The sequence below is a fragment of the Schistocerca gregaria genome, chromosome 1 (assembly GCF_023897955.1).
Source record: "Schistocerca gregaria isolate iqSchGreg1 chromosome 1, iqSchGreg1.2, whole genome shotgun sequence".
Lineage (NCBI taxonomy): Eukaryota > Metazoa > Arthropoda > Insecta > Orthoptera > Acrididae > Schistocerca > Schistocerca gregaria.
In genome coordinates, this window is record NC_064920.1 from 847,835,987 (window position 1) to 847,854,140 (window position 18,154).

An 18,154-nucleotide genomic window follows, 5' to 3' on the forward strand; every position below is an offset into this window, starting at 1 on the left:
GGCAACCGGGAGATCCAGATAAAACCCAGGAACGTTCTCATCCAGGAGAAAACCAAGAAAAACCCAGGAATTTTTTAGAATTATGGGTATTTTTCATTGTTTTTGTTTTCATTTAAATTTTTGTAACTTTGACTGGTAAGAACCGATACTCTAACAAAGGATATTACTGTATCCCACTACTGCAGAATAATAATGCAGCAATAAAACATGAACGAGAGAAACAATGAAAATAAAACTTAGGTTGCCAAGGAAATGCACCATATACAGCGACAAAACATAGTGCTCATACAATCATCTACCAACAGCAGAATGTGTCAAAGGCTTTAGGAAGACTATGCAATGCTTCATAATAACAAACTGCCTCCGATGAGCGTGATGTCACAACTGTTTACATTAGATTCGTTTTAGCAGTTACGAGCGGGATCATGCGCATGTGCAGTTGAATAGTGCCGTCTCCCGCTTCTAGAGCTACTGAAATGTGGCTGTTGGCTGTGTAAGCAGTCGCAGCTAGATGCTACCGGGAAAAATTTTACTGAAGAGTGCCCAAGCTGCCAGACTCATGCATGCACAGCAGACCCAGAGTGGGGGGGAGAGAATTCATATTTTTTAGGGGGAAAAAAACTTTGTTTCACAATGTGCCTAGCATCCAATGAACGTTAATCAATTAATTATTCATATGAGTTTGAATCGCATTCCTGGCAGTTTTTGAACACATTCAAAGTTGATTTCTGAATGAATCATAAGTCGATTTGTGAATGCGTGCATAGTGCACATGATGTCTGTCAGGGAATTCTCGTCATATGTAGAAACAAATCTTCTTACAGACAAAAGGGGCTATACGAGCTGAGCGGAGTAAGGCCAAACAGATGAATGGCAACCGCTGTGTGATTGTGTGGTTGACTGGGTTTGCAAATGATGAGCATCTTTATAATTTCTAGTGAAATCCATATATTCAGACTACCAGAATGGAAATAAATGAATAACAGGTAAGAAAGATTACACATTACATTCTCGGTGTATCCAAGAAAATGAAATTTTGACAGAAAATTCTTGGCCATATCGCTATACTAGTAAGGGCCACTTGTACTAGCTGCTGCTTTAAGTTCTATTCTGGAAATAACAAGGAAAATGTGTTGTACGAACATGTAACAACGCCTAACCAGAGAATAATCGCAGGATAACTAAACCAGTGATTCTGGCAGAGTTAGTGAAGTTAACTGGTGAATAAGCTTTGACATTGGCAGGAATAGTTACAGAATTAGTGATAACGAGACTGTTTGTTTGAACGAGGAAGGAGAAGAAACAGGGATATCACACAAATTATGGAACAATATGGTGATTCAAAGTTTGTTTAAAAATTTTCTACTACTTCTTTTCAATCTCGTGATTGAGGAACTGGAGCATGTGAATGAAGTGTGAAACTATTTCCTAATGTAAAGTGTTTTGCTTGTAGTAGGCCTAATAGGCATTTGATATTGGTACTTTATGAATTATATTCTGTCGTTATAAAAATGACCATTTGTGTCAAAACAGTCTCGTTTATTTGGTGTGTGTTACAGTTGTTGCAGTATTAGAAAGGCCTAGCAGACAGTGACAAAATAGACGTAATCAGATCGAGAAACCGCACCAGTCTTGGGTCCTTTTATTTTAACATTTTTTACAGTATTAGACAACAACATTTCGATTTTTCATGTAGCGAAACGTTGGACGAACTTTGATGAGGTAAGAGATTCTTTCGCAGAAAGGAAATGACGCCATGTAAAGCTGTAGCAAGATTAGAGAGAAAAAAATTTAGGAGCTAAGGATTGAAGAAATGTGTAGTCTTGCTTGTCTCATATCTTTACTGGTTTTATGTATCCTATATTTAATTTTATGTCACACAAAGCAGCAAGTTGTTAGCTGACAGGGAATAAAGAGTGCAAATTATATATATAAAAGAGAGGGGCAGGATGTCAAACCGGCCGACTGTAAGCAGGAGAGGCACCACAAGACATTTTAATTTCGACTGTCCTGAATATAGTTTGATGGCATCCATTACAAAATATGTCCTGTGGGGCCTCTGCATTACGCTGTAAAATTGTAAAATTTTTGGCTGAATTACTCTACCTTATGTAAATATTGCACTGCACTTTGGCACAAATAACATGTCTTACATTTCCTAGAACATATGTTTCATGCATCAGACTCTTCAGAAACAATACCATAGAAGGAAAGTTGCTACTCAGCATATAGCGGAGATGCTGAGTCACAATAGGCACTGAGACCCCACTGCGAGCAGCAGCACCAGCACCAGTGCCTGATGGGAGTGGCGACTGGGTGGGGATAAGGAGGAGGTTGGGGCAGGGCGGGGAGGGGGAGGGATAGTATGGTGGGAGCGGCGGACAGTGAAGTGTTGCAGTTTAGACGGAGGGCAGGAGAGAAGGTGCGGAGGGGGGGGGGGGGGGGGGTACTTAGTGCAAAGGAGAGAAATAAAATAAGTTAAAAGACTGGGTGTGGTGGTGAAATGAGGGCTGTGTAGTGCTGGAATGGGAACAGGGAGGGGGTTGGATGGGTGAGGACAGTGACTAACGAAGGTTACGAGAACGTAGGATGTATTGCAGGGAAAGTTCCCACCTGCACAATTCAGAAAATCTGGTGTTGGTGGGAAGGATCCATATGGCACAGGCTGTGAAGTAGTCACTAAGATGAGGGATATCATGTTTGGCAGTGTGTTCAGCAACAGGATGGTCCATTTGTTTCTTGGCCACAGTTTGTCGGTGGCCGTTCATGCGGACAGACAGCTTGTTGGTTGTTATGCCTACATAGAATGCAGCATAGAGGTTGCAGCTTATCTTGTAAATCACTTGACTGGTTTCACAGGTAGCCCTGCCTTTGATGGGATAGTGACCTAACTGGAGTAGGTGGTAGCAGGAGGATGTATGGGTCAGGTCTTGTATCTAGGTCTATTACAGGGGTTGAGCCATGAGGTAAGGGATTGGGGGTTGTGTAAGGATGGACGAGTATATTTTGTAGATTCGGTGGACGGCGGAATACCACGGTAGGAGGGGTGGGAAGGATAGTGGGCAGGACATTTCTCATTTCAGGTCACGACAAGAGGTAATCGAAACCCTGGCGGAGAATGTAATTCAGTTGCTCCAGTCCCGGGTGGTACTGAGTTACGAGTTACTGTACATCAAAGATATTTCGAAAACATGTTGTTTTCCCCTGTATTTCATTTTCTAAAGTGCCGGGAAATTCTACGCCCGTGTATAAAACCATAACCATTCAAAGGACTCATAAGCTAAACAGTTCTCAGAGAACATATACCGTCAGTTAACAGGGAAAAAGTATGTTTTCACCTGGGAGAAAGTGTGTTTTTAATCAGGAAATCCGGGAATTTTTTTCCTTGTCTGTGTATACTCCCTGAATGAACCACTGCTCTCTCACGATGGCAACCATATGAGTCTCAATCAGTAATGCCTCTGATGTCCTTAGGCTGGTAGTGAGAAATTTTACTTTGACGTAACTTCTTAATTATGTAGCCGTATTATAATAGGAGGTACAGTTTGTATGCAGTTCACTGGAATTTCGTTCTTGGTTAGGAATATAGCTTGGAACCACTTTTGTAAGTTGTTATTGCTTTTGGGACATCACATGATGATTAATTACTCATGACTCCAGCTCAATGTTTTAATTTGCCATCTGCAGATTGATTTTGCCATAGTCTCAGTTCAATAAGAGTTAATTATTGCCATTCCACAGTGGTTTCATCAAAAATTTGATTCTCACCATGTTTGACATTTGTGTTACTGGTTTCAAGTACCTTGTAAGAGGAGGATTCTTATGACTTTTTGCGTATACTGAAATCTTGATTCCTGAGTGAACATTTTCAGTAGACTTTATAATTTTATCCAGTATGTCTAAAGGATGGTAAGGAGAAACAAAATGCCCAAGGTTGTCGCCTGTATAAAAAATGTGCCATCTTTACAGTTGTCCAAGAAGCAGTGGCCACTGGTGACCCAGAGATGCTACAGTTAGTCCTAGAAAGGAGAGACTTCCAACGATACTCAAGTCGAGTTGGTGGTATACCTGAACTGCTACAGAAACTGAAAGAGGTATGTTGGATTAACATTTATTTAATATAAAGCTCCTACTTCTGCTTAAGGCTTATAATAATGAAATGCAACTGAAATTTGAAAATGTGCAAATTATGCTTAACAAGTTAGAGATGGTGGGTTTTTAATTCCATGGGTCAATAGTGAAAGGGTCCTCAAGAATGTAGAAAATGTCGTGCTCTCACAGTCTGTCTATAGTATTTGCATGTCATATTACACCTGTTGCATTTCATTCCGATAAGAATGATCACTTCAGAAAAATTGTACCTTTTCATTCTCACTTCCCAGACCATGACATATTTTGAATGTTTACACAGATCTTAAATGTTGTTACATATATTTTAAATAACGACATGCTTACAAAATACTGTCCTCCTTGTGCCATGAGAAGAATTTCTAAATTAATTTATATTATGAGATTTCAGATTCCAAAAATTCTATTTTGTCTCTCATATGCCCTCATAGGGTATCTAGTCTTACCAACCTTAGAAGGATCCAGCCATTTAATTTCCATATCCCCTTGTTCCTTGAGACCATAACAAACCACATTTCCAAAGTAAAAAAGAAGATAGACTAATCTGGTCCCTCTTTCTACATTGCAAGAAGGTATTTGTCAGGTTAAGAAACATATTCTGAACAGAAACACAAAAATCTTGGCAAAGTGAATGTTCATAAGCATCTCTCTGAAACTTATTGAGAGGACAGTCCTTATAATCAATGACAATTACACCATTACATTTAAGAAATGAAATGAACTAAGCTCATTTCATTTCTCAGGTGGTAACATTTCCCCCTATCATGCATGTATTAGTATTCTGTCTGTACAATATCCTTCTTTCTGTTTTTCTACTGCACTCTTTTTCATTTGACCAGTTTTTTTCTGTACCGTCTTTTCTAGATTATCCAAATTCTGCTGTCTTATTTTTTTCACTCCTGTATTTCTTGAATGTATTACATTGTCATTATAGTTATAGTCGTTGTATGTGTCAATAACGACAACTACTCTTCCTGTTTCCACCTCCGTTATTACAGTTGCACATATTTTGTAATTTTTGAATTTAACTGTTGACGTTGAGTGTTGATATCCTTTTAAAGAAAGCCAAAATGTAGCTTTCGTAGGCTGTTTATTCTCTTTACACATATTTAACTGTACTGCCCAAATTTGTGTGACATTTAACTGTCAAACTGAAATTCAGGACATTTCAGTAAAAAAAAAGAGTGGTAGGAAAGGAATTTTATAAATGTTTCTATGGTAATGCCTCATTGTTGTTGCAGCTCTGTAGATGACTGTTGTTTTTCCTGCAGCCATTAGCACTTGACAGTTGAAAGCTGGCAATAGCATTAATAGTTTTCAGTTATCTTCTTATGCCACTCGAGCATCACCAGAGATATGCAAGCATGGCTGATAGCCAAAGACACTTGCTAAACACAGAAGGTGTTACAGCAATATTTTGAAGGGAAAGAGCATCCTCTGAAAGAGTGATGACAAAATTCTTTGCAGGCATTGACACTTTCCCAACCAAGTCTTGCCGTGTTTGTGAATGCCAAATGTTTCCACATCATTTATCTAAAGTAGGAAATAAACTACGTCAAAGAAACATTTGATTTTCCTTTGAATGATGCTCGAAATCATTTACAGCAAATGAGGTGCAGATTGAAAAATTAAAGTCCAGTATTTAATTTATAAATTTAGCATTTTAAAGAGTACTAGATGATACTTGTGTGGTGCATAAAGCAGACTGCGCAGTCTAGTGTTGTGTGGCCTTGACATATTTTTATCATTTATGCTTGAAGATGTAAAAATGTTACAACAATTTTTTATCTCAAAAATGTGTCAGTAGAGAACCCTTCAAGAACAAGAAAAGAGAATGTGTGTGGTACAAAAAAAAAAGTCTCTCTTAAAAGTGCTGTTGTTATCATTGGTCTTGTTCACTCACTTTTCTGACTAATGGACGATACATAATTTTGAGCATAATTCCGATGTATTTAAAATATTTCTCTAATGTGTTTTATTTCTTGCTTTTGTACAAATAATTTCACAAAACATTGAACCTTATTCAAAAGTTTTTTAAAGTATTATGTTGAAGACAAAAATATTGCTCAATTACTTGTATTCATTGTGTATCACACATAGCCTTTGTTTCCATTATTGGAAAGAAGAGAGACATTTACATTGAACCCATTGGATCTAATTTCTTAAAGAAAAAATAACACTGCAGTTAAACATTGCTTAAAGTTTCTCTAAAGAATGCATTGGTATAACATCAGAGTTATTGTCAGAGACATTATGCCACTGACCCATCAACACTTTGCTATACTTTGAAAATAGCAACTTGGATTCTGTATCAGAACTTGGAAACCAAACTACTGTCAGTGCAACAGTAGCATATTTTGGGTTATATATTGACAGCAAACATTGGCAATGCTCACACTGCAGAGACCTTCCATGTCAGGTATAGATAAGACTGACATGTCATCACTGATAGTCTGATCATCTTCCTACTGTCGAAACAAGAACCCAGGGCTGTGAACATAAGACTTTCATGGCTCTGTGACCATAATAGCAGACATTCTGGATTGAAGGTCCAGCCTGGTATGATTCACTGTTTCCTTCACCACAGTCTGAAGTATTTGTCACTTCGTGTCTTTGAGAGATGGCCAATCTCACCACCAAAAATTCCTTTTCCGACACTAATGCTTCCATCTCCAGGCTGTTTAAACTTGTAATAGAGTTAAGTTTTCTTTGCCGATGTCACATAGGTTGCTACTTTTGCACTGTAAGTTGTACCAAAAAGATGTGTTTTGGAGAATTCTTTAATGTGATTCATCAGTTTAACTGCTTATGTTCATAGTATGCAACTATACATGTGAAAGGTGTGAAACGCTTCTCCTAGTGTCACAAATAGGTAAATGAACATCAAAGTTGGCATATATAAACCAATCACACCATATGTCACACTATCATGTTGCATATGATACTACAGAACATTGGGAATTTTTGTTTACTTGTTTATTCAGATCTTTTTACTTTCATGCAATGAAGTTTGTGGTGCCAACCTGATCAGTTCTGGCTCTAGGTTAGGTTAAAAGGTAATAATTTGGTTATGTGTTGGTGAAATCAATGAACGTGGTTCCATTAGAAGCTGTCATACTATTCGTACAGTATGATATAAGTTATTCCCTCTATCATATGTGTGTTTGCGTGACATCATGTATCCTGAGGTGTGATGAGCAATCTAAGCAGACACCTCATTTATTTAAATATCTGCAAACATAAAGTGCTGTATTGGATGGTTTTATATTTGTATTTGCATACTTCAAAAATATGAAATCCATCTGATACGCCAAATTGAAAATGTCTCCAAGCTGTCAAACTGTGTTTTTGATACAACTAGTTGTGCAAAAGTGTCGGGATATGTGACTCCGCCAGATAAAACTGTTAACAGAATGGAGATTGTTGGCATAGGTTATTTTTGTTTGCTATGCCAAAGGCATAGTTCTTTGCATGGGAAAGTAGTGGTCATTTTAAGGTTATCCAAAAAGCTTGGTCTTGGGAACAGAGGTCAAGTTTCAATTCCAATGTTAAATAATTGTCTGTTGGGGCCGATCCAGGATAAGGTAGTGGGGGAAGGGATTTACAGCTTGTAACAATCTCTCTTACCCTGTCCCCTTCTCCCCCCCCTCCCCCCCCCCCCCAAAAAAAAAAAAAACTTTGTCATTCCCATTTAAAATGTGCTACTGACATCTAGAATTTTAATTATAACAGCCATTTCTTTACATCAGTCCTTAATACATTGTTTACAATTAAGAGAAATACATCGTCTCAACAGTACTCAATCAAAAATTTTAGAGCCTCATGTACCATACAGTTGAATTAAGAACAATAATAGCAACAAGCTATTACAACTTTGATAATTTTGGGAATTTTGCAGATTACTTGCAAATGATACACATGAAGTGCATGTCTGTCATGGTGCCTTATATTGATTTTGTTTGCAGCATTGACAACAATGATGACAAAAGACAAATGTCTTCCAATGACGAACTTAAAAGTAGATATATAAAAAAAGAATTATACCAAACTAAGTGTTTGTCCTGATCATAGTCCTTTTCTGACATTCTGTACAATATAATTAGAACAGGAAATCATCTGTCATTTTTGTAGCAAGTTCCCGATGACAATCCATGCAACTCATAAAATCAAGATTCGGCAGTAAATGATATTACCAACAGAAATCTAAACCACTTTCCACAGCACACAATTGGAATTAACTCCTGCCGGGTAAGAATTACTCCTGCAATTAACTCCTGCTGGGTAGTGCACTGGCTTCACTCTACCTTAGAACTCTACTGACAAGGTTCACCATTAGCTGGCTGCAAAGACTTACAAAACATGTAAGATGTGTTGTGGCATCAGATATGGTCATCTTGTGAACTGTTGCCATTTTCTAACAAAGTTCTCTACAGGGAGTCCAGCTGGTAGCCCAGACATTTGGGAAAGTCCTCAGGCAAGCAGCTGATAAAGATCCTGTGTTGAATGTGACTAGTAATATTATAGAATTTCTTGTTGCTGTTGAGACATTTGGTTCTAATTTTACAGTATCCTCCCAAAGTTAGTACAAAATTTCAAAATTGTTACATGCAATAATATAAATGTGTTCAGTAAAATCTTTGTGGTGAAGGCAGGAGGAGGGGGGGGAGTTATCATGACCCTGTCCCTCAGGCTTTGATCTGCACCTGCTATTAGTTAACAATATTTGTAAACTGCTGCCTCCAGATTTATGGCAATTTTACAAGAGGTGGGAAAAATGACAAATTTTGTGATATTTCATGAAAACTGCCAATTTAACACTATTATTCACAGAATCGTTTATGCCAAATTTGGATGTGTGTATCCATGAGTAATTTACTTATTGTAAATGGAACACGTCCTCCCACATGCTGAAAAGTACAATTATCTTTATTTGTGTGGAGCTATTCTGTAAATTTGTCAATACTTGTTCTTGTTATAGATTTTCCTGCTCCAAAGCAGATATATTGTAGTTTTACTTTTATAACCTGTCTATATCTATGTGCAGGAGATATCTCATAAACAAAACTATCTTCTCCATTTCCCTTTCCTCAGACTGTTACTTTTTCCCTGTCTTCCCAACATCACACTTCCCCTTGAAATATGTTTTTTTTTATGCAAAAACTGAATTACAAAAATTGCTCTGGTCTTAATGATATCCTATGATTTTTCCTGTTTTTCAGTAAAGTTTATTATTTAGTTATTTGTATGGAACTTATTACACTTTCTTTGTTTTTTTCTAGGCACCTGACTTCTACGTTGAAATGAAATGGGAATTCACTAGCTGGGGTAAGTAAAACTCTTGTTTTCCACTTTTATTTCAATGTTCTTAAAGATTGTTCCTTCACTTGGACTACTTGACTTGGTCTTTAGTTCTTCACCACTGTTAGTAAATCCTATCCAACATGTGGTGTTTATATTTTAAGGGCAGTAGGCCATGGTGTAAGGTATATTACATTGCTTAACATTTCATCTCCTAATGCACAAGCCATTCTCAGTGGCTATGAAGATATCTGTATAGCCTCTGAGGATGCCTGCAACATTAGGGGATGAAATGTTAGGCAGTAAAACTAGCCTTCATGCATGGCATAATGCCCATAAAACACAAATCACTATGAATGTAAATACTGGCCATGAAACCTTTTTCGTATGATGCATTTGACATTGTTTGTGGGGTTGGTTTAGTTGTTCTGCAGTAAGTGGTGTACTTATAAATTTTAGCCAGTATTTTTGTTGCACTCAAAAACCAATTATTTTGTTCTTCCTTCAAACTTATACTTAATTTGTGTTTATCATATGTATTTGCATGCTCCTTAAGTGGTTTAGTTAGTAATTGCTTGCTGTTGGCTAAATTGAATCTTTATTTTAAGAAATTATTTGAACCTCAGAGAAGATGACCTGTGTGTTACAGAACATACTCAGAAGTTGCGTAGAGAGACAAGAGATACAAATTGAATCTCTGTGCTGGTTAAAAAAAAAATTGTAGTAATACTGGCCCGTTTGAAGTTAGTTTTTTTTGTTGATGATAATTTCCTGCTTAAGTGAGTGGTGGAGAGTAGGTGTGACTGATGGGGATAAGAGTCGCAGCAGACTGTGGTTACAGTGGCAGTCATCTGTTATGGAACAGTGTCATCACAGTTTTCACATTAAAGGCCCCTGGTTTTAAAAGCTCAAAATTCTTTATTTGACTTAAGTCTAATTTTGAAGAGTGTTCTGATTGGTTTCAGGAGAAAGGACAATGAGTGATGAAGATATCAGACACATTGCGCTGAGTTGTGTAGAAACCAGCATACCACCTGAAATATTTTGATAGAATATTAACAAATATATCAGGATATACATCTACATACATACTTCGCAATCCACCATACGGTGCGTGGCAGAGGGCACCTCCTTTCTGGTCTTTCCGCGAAATGTAAGTTGGTGCCAGTAAAATTGTACTGCAGTCAGCCTCAATGCTGGTTCTCTAAATTTGCTCAGTAGCTATTCATGAAAAGAACACCTCCTTTCCTCTATAGACTCCCACCCAAGTTCCTGATGCATTTCCATAACTCTCGCGTGATGATCGAACCTACCAGTAGCAAACCTGGCAGCCCGCCTCTGAATTGCTTCTATGTCCTCCCTCTATCCGACCTGATAGGGATCCCAAACACTCGATCAGTCTTCAAGAATAGGTCGTGTTAGTGTTTTATAAGAGGTCTCCTTTACAGATGAACCACATCTACCCAAAATTCTACCAATGAACCGAAGACAACTATCTGCCTTCCCCACAACTGCCATTACATGCTTGTCCCACTTCATATCGCTCTACAATGTTACGCCCAAGTATTAATCGACGTGACTGTGTGAAGCGCTACACTACTAATGGAGTATTCAAACATTACGGGATTCTTTTTCCTATCATCTGCATTAATTTACATTTATCTATATTTAGAGTTAGCTGCCATTCTTTACACCAATCACAAATCCTGTCGAAGTCATCTTGTATCCTCCTACAGTCACTCAGCGATGACACCTTCCCGTCACCACAGCATCATCAGCAAACAGCCACACATTGCTATCCACCCTATCCAAAAGATCATTTATGTAGATAGAAAACAACAGCGGACTTACCACATTTCCTGGGGCACTCCAGATGATACCCTCACCTCCGATGAACACTCACCATCAAGGACAACGTACTGGGTTCTATTACTTAGGAAGTCTTCGGGCCACTCACATACTTGGGTACCAATCTCATATGCTCGTACCTTAGTTAGGAGTCTGTAGTGGGGCACCGAGTCAAATGCTTTCTGGAAGTCAAGGAATATGGCATCCATCTGATACGCTTAATCCATGGTTTGCAAGATATCATGTGAAAAAAGGGCAAGTTGCGCTTCGCAGGAACGATGCTTTCTAAAGCGATGCTGATGCATGGACTGCAACTTCTCTGTCTCAAGGAAATTCATTATATTCGAACTGAGAATATGTTTGAGAATCCTGCAACAAACCAATGGTAAGGATATTGGTCTGTAATTTGGAGGATCCGTCCTTCTACCCTTCTTATATACAGGCGTCACCTGCGCTTTTTTCCAGTCGCTTGGAACTTTACGTTGGGCAAGAGATTCGTGATAAATGCAAGCCAAGTAAGGAGCCAATGTAGTAGAGTACTCTCTGTAAAACTGAATTGGAATCCCATCAGGACCTGGCGATTTATTTATTTTCAACCCATTCAGCTGCTTCATAACCCCAGGGATGTCTATCACTACGTCCTCCATACGGGAATCTGTACGAGACTCAAACGGTGATATGTTTGTACGATCCTCCCTTGTGATAGATTTCTCAAATGCTAAATTTAAAATTTCAGCTTTCATTTTGCTGTCTTCCGATGCCAGGCCAGACTGATCAGTGAGTGACTGGATGGAAGCCTTCGCCCCCCTTGCTGATTTTATGTAAGACCTGAATTTCCTTGGGTTTTCAGCAAGATCTTTTGCTAAGGTATGACGGTGGTAGTGGTTGAATGCTTTGCGCATCGCTCTTTTTACAGCAGCACGAATCTCTACTAACTTTTGCCTGTCCTCATTCTACTGCGAGTGCAACTGCCTTTGCTTCCTGAGCATTCTCCGAATTGCGCTGTTAAACCACGGTGGGTCTTTTCCACCCGTAACCCAATTTTTCGTCACATACTTGTCCAATGCGTGATTTACAATGTGTTTAAAATTTGCCCATAATTCTTCCACGTCCATCGTACCGAAAGTAAATGAAGTTGATTCATTTACTAAGAGGGATGCTAACAACTGCTTATCTGTTCTTTCTAGTAAGAATACTCTCCTAGCCTTCTTGACCGACTTTTTAACTTTCGCAACCATAGTCATAATGACATCATGATCACTAATCCCTGTCTCAATACTGACACCGTCGATGAGGTCTGGTCTGTTCATGGCTACCAGATCTAAAATATTTCCATTACGCGTTTGCTGTCGATTTAGCTGCTCAAGACAGTTTTCAGATAATGTGTTCAAAAGTAATTCACACGCCGGCTTGTCTGTACACCTGTAACGAATCCATAGACATCCCAGTCTATACTAGGTAGATTGAAGTCACCTCCGAATGACATAAACCTGATTCCTCAGTGGACACATATTGTCCAATGCGGTTTCCGAAAGCATCTTCTGCAGTTGACCATCTTTGCTCTCTGCACTTAAATCATAACAATTTTCTCAGAAAACTCCAAATGGTAGCAATAGTTTTTGACCTGGAGAGGGCATATGATACCTGTTGGGGGACAGGCATCCTCCGCACACTGTTCTCTTGGGGCTTTTGATGTTGACTACCCCTTTTTATTCGTGAATTTATGACAGAGCACACATTTAAGGTGTGGGTGAACACTACTCTCTCCCATACTTTCTCCCAAGAAAATGGGGTGCTCCAGGGCTCCGTGCTAAGTGTTGTACTGTTTGCCATCACCATAAATCCAATTATGGATTGTCTCCTTCCCAGCATCTCGGGCTCTCTCTTTGTCTAACATTTTGCGATCTGTTACAGCTCTCAGTGGACCAGCCTTCTTGAACGACATCTTCAAAAAGTCTCAATCACCTCCACTCATGGAGAATCAGAACCGATTTCCGCTTTTCTCCCAGTAAGACCGCCTGTGTAAATTTTTGGCATTGTACAGTTTCCTCTGCCTTCCCTATATCAAGATGCTGTCGACCTTCCATTTGCGGATCTCACTAAGTTCTTGGGCCTTGTGTATCACAGTAAACTTTGCTGGTCTTCCCACATTTCATATCTTTGGCTTGCTGTCTGTAACCCCTCAACACCCTCCGTGTTCCGAGTGGTACCTCCTGGGGAGTGGACTGACTGGTCCTCCTCCTGCTATGGAAGCATAGTTTACTCTTCTTCACGACCGTCTATTCTTTGGCATCTCGACCAGCCCCATCAACAGCCTTTACGCTGAACCTATGCTGTTCAATTGGCAAGCTGTCCTACTGGGTTGTTACACTAGTCGTCTGTCTTCCATGCCTGCTCATCCGACCCATGCCCTTTTTTTCGATGCCTCCTTTGATTTAGGCTATGCAGGCCGCCCTTCCTCTCTACAGTCACCAGTAGTCCACTTCCGCCAGCTGCTATGTTCTCTTTCGTTCCACTTTCCTAAAACTTTGTGGACAAATGAGGGTACGGTACCACCTAGGCTTTTTCCCCGGACCAGACTGCTCTGTGACCTTTGTCAGCTTCCCAACGGTAGTTCCACAGGAATATGATTACTGTGGGAAGGGATTGGGTGTGGGAGTGGTTTAAAGATGTGCTGGGGTGTTGTGGAGGTTGGTTGGATGATGGAACACTACTTCCGAAGGGGTATGAAGGATCTTGGGTAGGCTGTCCCTAATTTCAGGGCATTTTGATAGCTAATCAAAGCCCTGGGGAAGAATGTGGTTCAGTTGCTCCAGTCCAGAGTGGTATTGGGTGATTATTATTATTATTATTATTATTATTATTATTATTGTGGTGGGGGTGCACTCATTTTGTAGCTGCTTCCTGGGGGTGGTAGGAGGATTCGGGGTGTTTGAGGATATGGCACGGGAAATGTTCCATGGGGATAGTGATGATGGAGCCATCAGACAGGATGTGGTCATCGTCCAGGAAAGTAGCATGCTGGGCTGAGGAGATCCAGTCAGGCAACCACAACTGAACACAAGCCTGTTAATTGACATTCGATGCTCTTGACCGTTGCACCACAGCACTAACAGAAACATTGTTGCTTAAAATCACTTACATTGTACTTGAATATCTTCCAAGAGCGTTTTCTCTTTTCCTGTGACCCAATGAAGTGAGATACTCTTTTGGAAGGGTTGTCTGCCTGGTTCTATCCACAGTTTGGACCAAATTGGTGAGATCTGCCCCATGCCCTCCCCTTGTTAGTAAAACGTTTTATGATATTTCTGTGTGTGTATGTGAAGGATAACAAACTGAAACCTTGCCTAAATAACCCCTACATGTATTCCACAAGTACTCTACTTCACTGAGTAGCTGCTTCCTTTGTGTAGTGCACCCCCTGACCTATGAAGCAACTTGTGAAGTATATATTAATGGAGATACAAGTGGCACTGTGTTCACCAGTTATATTACTCAGCACAGACTATCAACACAAGTATTGGTTTTGTTTAAAATTAGTTCATTTCAAATAGTGCTTGAATAAAAACATTTCTTTTTTTGCAGTACCACTGGTATCTCGGATGTGTCCAAGTGATACCTATAAAGTGTATAAACAAGGCTCAAATGTACGGATTGATACTACTCTTCTTGGATTTGACCAGACTAACTGGCAGAGAGGAAATAGGAGCTATATATTTAAAGGGCAAAGTAAGTTGTCCACTTTTGACTTGTGACAATAGTGTATGCATTTTGTAGCTTTGTTAAATGTAGTAATTCTGTAATAAATTTTTTGTTGAACTTGTTAATTTTACTGCATTATATAATAATGTTTTAGTTTGAATAAAACTTAGTTTTTCTGCTTAGAAGACTAAATGTCACTTCTTTTTTTAATTTGTTTAGAACCAGCTACACATTGAGTGCTCTTATGTTTCATTAATACTTGCTACATCATTACTGACTGAAGTTAAAAGAAAAAAAGTACTGTGTTGTAAATGAGCAGGTTATCAAGGAGTTGGATTTTTATTCCACTCTCTGTCTCCATACAATTTTATTTCTTACAGCTCTGTTATCTGTAAAAGAGTTTGTAGATATTTCCACAAGCTTCTGGTTATGTTACCATCATTGACAAGAATCCAGCTAAATAGGAGTTTACTGAAAAGATTTCACGTCTGCAAACTAATCCCATTTTACATGTGATCTCATTCGTTTTGTTCTGTAAAAGGGAAAGCAGGGAGAAAATGTCCAATAAGTAGTGACTTATTCTTGTTATGGTAATGCAATGAATAGAAATATAACACTTTTCACACATCATGTTTTTCTTCTACTTGGACTTCCTGATCAGTTATTTCAGTTGCTGAAAAAAGGGAAGTATAAAATGAATAGCTAAATTGTTGACATGTATTTGGATGCTGGATAGACTTACTGTATGTGTTATTTCTTAATTTCAACAGACATAGCAACTCCCACAGTGATCCGCTGTGATAGAAGCTATATTTTCAAACTGCAGACAGCTGAAACAGGTGATGAGAATTTCGGCCAAATACATTTTTCTTTTATTTTTGCATTGAGTTGCTTCTTGTACTCTTTGTAGCACTCTAGCTGTAAAGCACTTTCCTGCAGAAGTTGTTGAAATGTCTTAGAAAGTAAATTTAATTCAGTTTGGTTCTCTGGCACTGGAAGTTTAATTTCAAGTATTAATCCCTGTAGATTGTATGGAATTTCAAGATGTGATCAAAGTTTTGGTTCATTACAGGTATTACCAAAGTAGCCTCATCAAACGTAAATGTTTGCTTGATTTTCCTTGCATTTCTCATTTGTGCTTCTTTGGTGGTTTGATGGGCATGTTTCAATGAAGTACATGTGATATTCGTTTGTTCTTTTAACTGTGAAATGGTTTCTAATGCAGACAGAAGTATCACCAGTCTCTGCATACAAGAAACAAATTGTAAGAAGAATTTTTAAAAATTACGTTTAACACATCAGAAGTTTAGGTCTGTTCATGTATTAGGTTTCTGTAATCACTGTTGAAAAGTGTTGTACTTTGTGTGTTCTTTGCAGGTAATTAATTGGTTCTCAGATTCTGTCCAAGTTGACCATTGTTTTGGATATGGCTTTTCTTCCATTTCTTATTGAGGATAATTTTTACACAAAATCTTTGGTGGTCATTTACTCGGTCATTGCCCAGGGTTTCAAGTAGTTTTTAAGTCTAAAAGACAAAATACATTTTTGAAGTGTGTGAAACTGCAGGTTTGCACAGATGTTTAAGTTGTTTTATACAGTAAAGATAATTTGATGAAATGTTCAGGAACTAAAAGCCATGAAAGAAAGTAAATGTTGACACATGATGTAAATAGATATTGCTTATGATTTTTGAGAGTTTCAGCATATTAAATCTGTGTTGATGAATTTATTTTCATTTGTATCTTCAAAAACTGGAAATTACAGGAGCAAAGGTTTCATAAGTATTATCTTTACATTTTATTTGTTCTCAAACTTATATGTAAACTGTTTTCATATACTAAATGCAGTTTGCTGAACTGTATCTATTGTGGGATTGAAAAAGAGGAAGGGGATGCAGTAACACATTGGTTCTAGTGACATTAATTCTACATGTACATTATGACTGGCTGAAATTAGCGTTATAAAACTATAAATTTGCCTCTCTGAGCAATGTCAATTCAGTCTGCTTTTAGTTCAGCCTTCTCTTTTTCCAGTTATTGATGAGGAGACCTGAGGTCCTGTACATGGTGTGTGTGTGTGTGTGTGTGTGTGTGTGTGTGTGTGTGTGTGTGTGTTCAGTTGTTTCCAGAGTGGTCTTCTTCTCAAGCATAGAATTAGTGAATTTTTCAAAGATATAACTCTAGTACAAACAAGTGTAGGTAGTGGAATTCATTAGGAAGTAGTAGTATTTTCAGTTCCTTTAGTGGAGGACCGATAATATCTCAGCCTTCATGAAATTTCCTTATTTACCTTTTGCTTTAATATTAGTATAATGTTCACAATTTAACACTACACTGTTGCATAGAGTAAAAATGTTGCATTAATGTAATTTATGGGCTGCCCCTTTTATGAAGAGTGGTTGTATTCATATATTTGCAGAATGTTGCATCATTGAAATGTATGATAAACTTCTCTTCATTCTGTTGTACTAGCTTTCCTATGATTCAGTGCAGAAATTGTTGATATCTACAATAATCAATTTTTGCTTGTATAACTGCTTGTATCAAATTATTAAAGTTGTGTGTGTGTGTGTGTGTGTGTGTGTGTGTGTGTGTGTGTGTGTGTGTGTGTGTGTGTGTGTGCAGACTAATACCCCAAATTGAAGAAAGTCCATCTTACTCTTAGGCTCATATGCAAGGATCAGTCAGTGCCCAGTGAACCACTGGCATGAATGTAATTTGAGACAGTTTTAGAGAGAACGGGATTGAACTCTCCAACATTATTATAAAAATTCCTTTGTAAGGTTTAATTGCTCTTAAAATCTCATTCTACATATCTAGACATGGTTGGTTTGGTTTTTACTTGGCTTAAGCCTTTGTAAGAAGGAAGGTGTACGCTCTGACATGTTGGTTAATGGGAATATGTCCAAATGATTTTCCCCTCCCTCATAATAAAATAATAGTTTTCTCTTTCATGTTTTTCCTTATATTTTATCCAAACAATTATAAATAATGTTCCACATTTTGATAAGGTCCTTTTTACACCCTAGAACTAATATTTCTGCTTCAAATTTTTTGAAATCAACTTCAGCAGTGGCCATGAGAAGATATTGCCACTCACTGTTAGATAATATAATATATTTTGACATTTGTTATGGGCATAAATTAAGGCATGTACAGTAATAAATGATATTTTAAAA

General features: G+C 38.3%; 1 protein-coding gene across 2 annotated transcripts in view; it reads left to right on the forward strand.

Annotated features, from left to right (window-relative positions):
* LOC126272659 (ankyrin repeat domain-containing protein 13D) overlaps positions 1-18,154 on the forward strand; it is a 106,294-nt gene that overhangs the window by 32,054 nt on the left and 56,086 nt on the right. The window contains exons 3-6 of one of the 2 annotated variants that reach the window (XM_049975674.1): positions 3,970-4,094; positions 9,408-9,453; positions 14,860-15,003; positions 15,747-15,815. In XM_049975674.1, coding sequence (XP_049831631.1) covers positions 3,970-4,094; positions 9,408-9,453; positions 14,860-15,003; positions 15,747-15,815 — 384 coding nt within the window. The remainder of the gene's footprint in view (positions 1-3,969; positions 4,095-9,407; positions 9,454-14,859; positions 15,004-15,746; positions 15,816-18,154) is intronic. The other variant, XM_049975681.1, reaches the window with a different exon arrangement.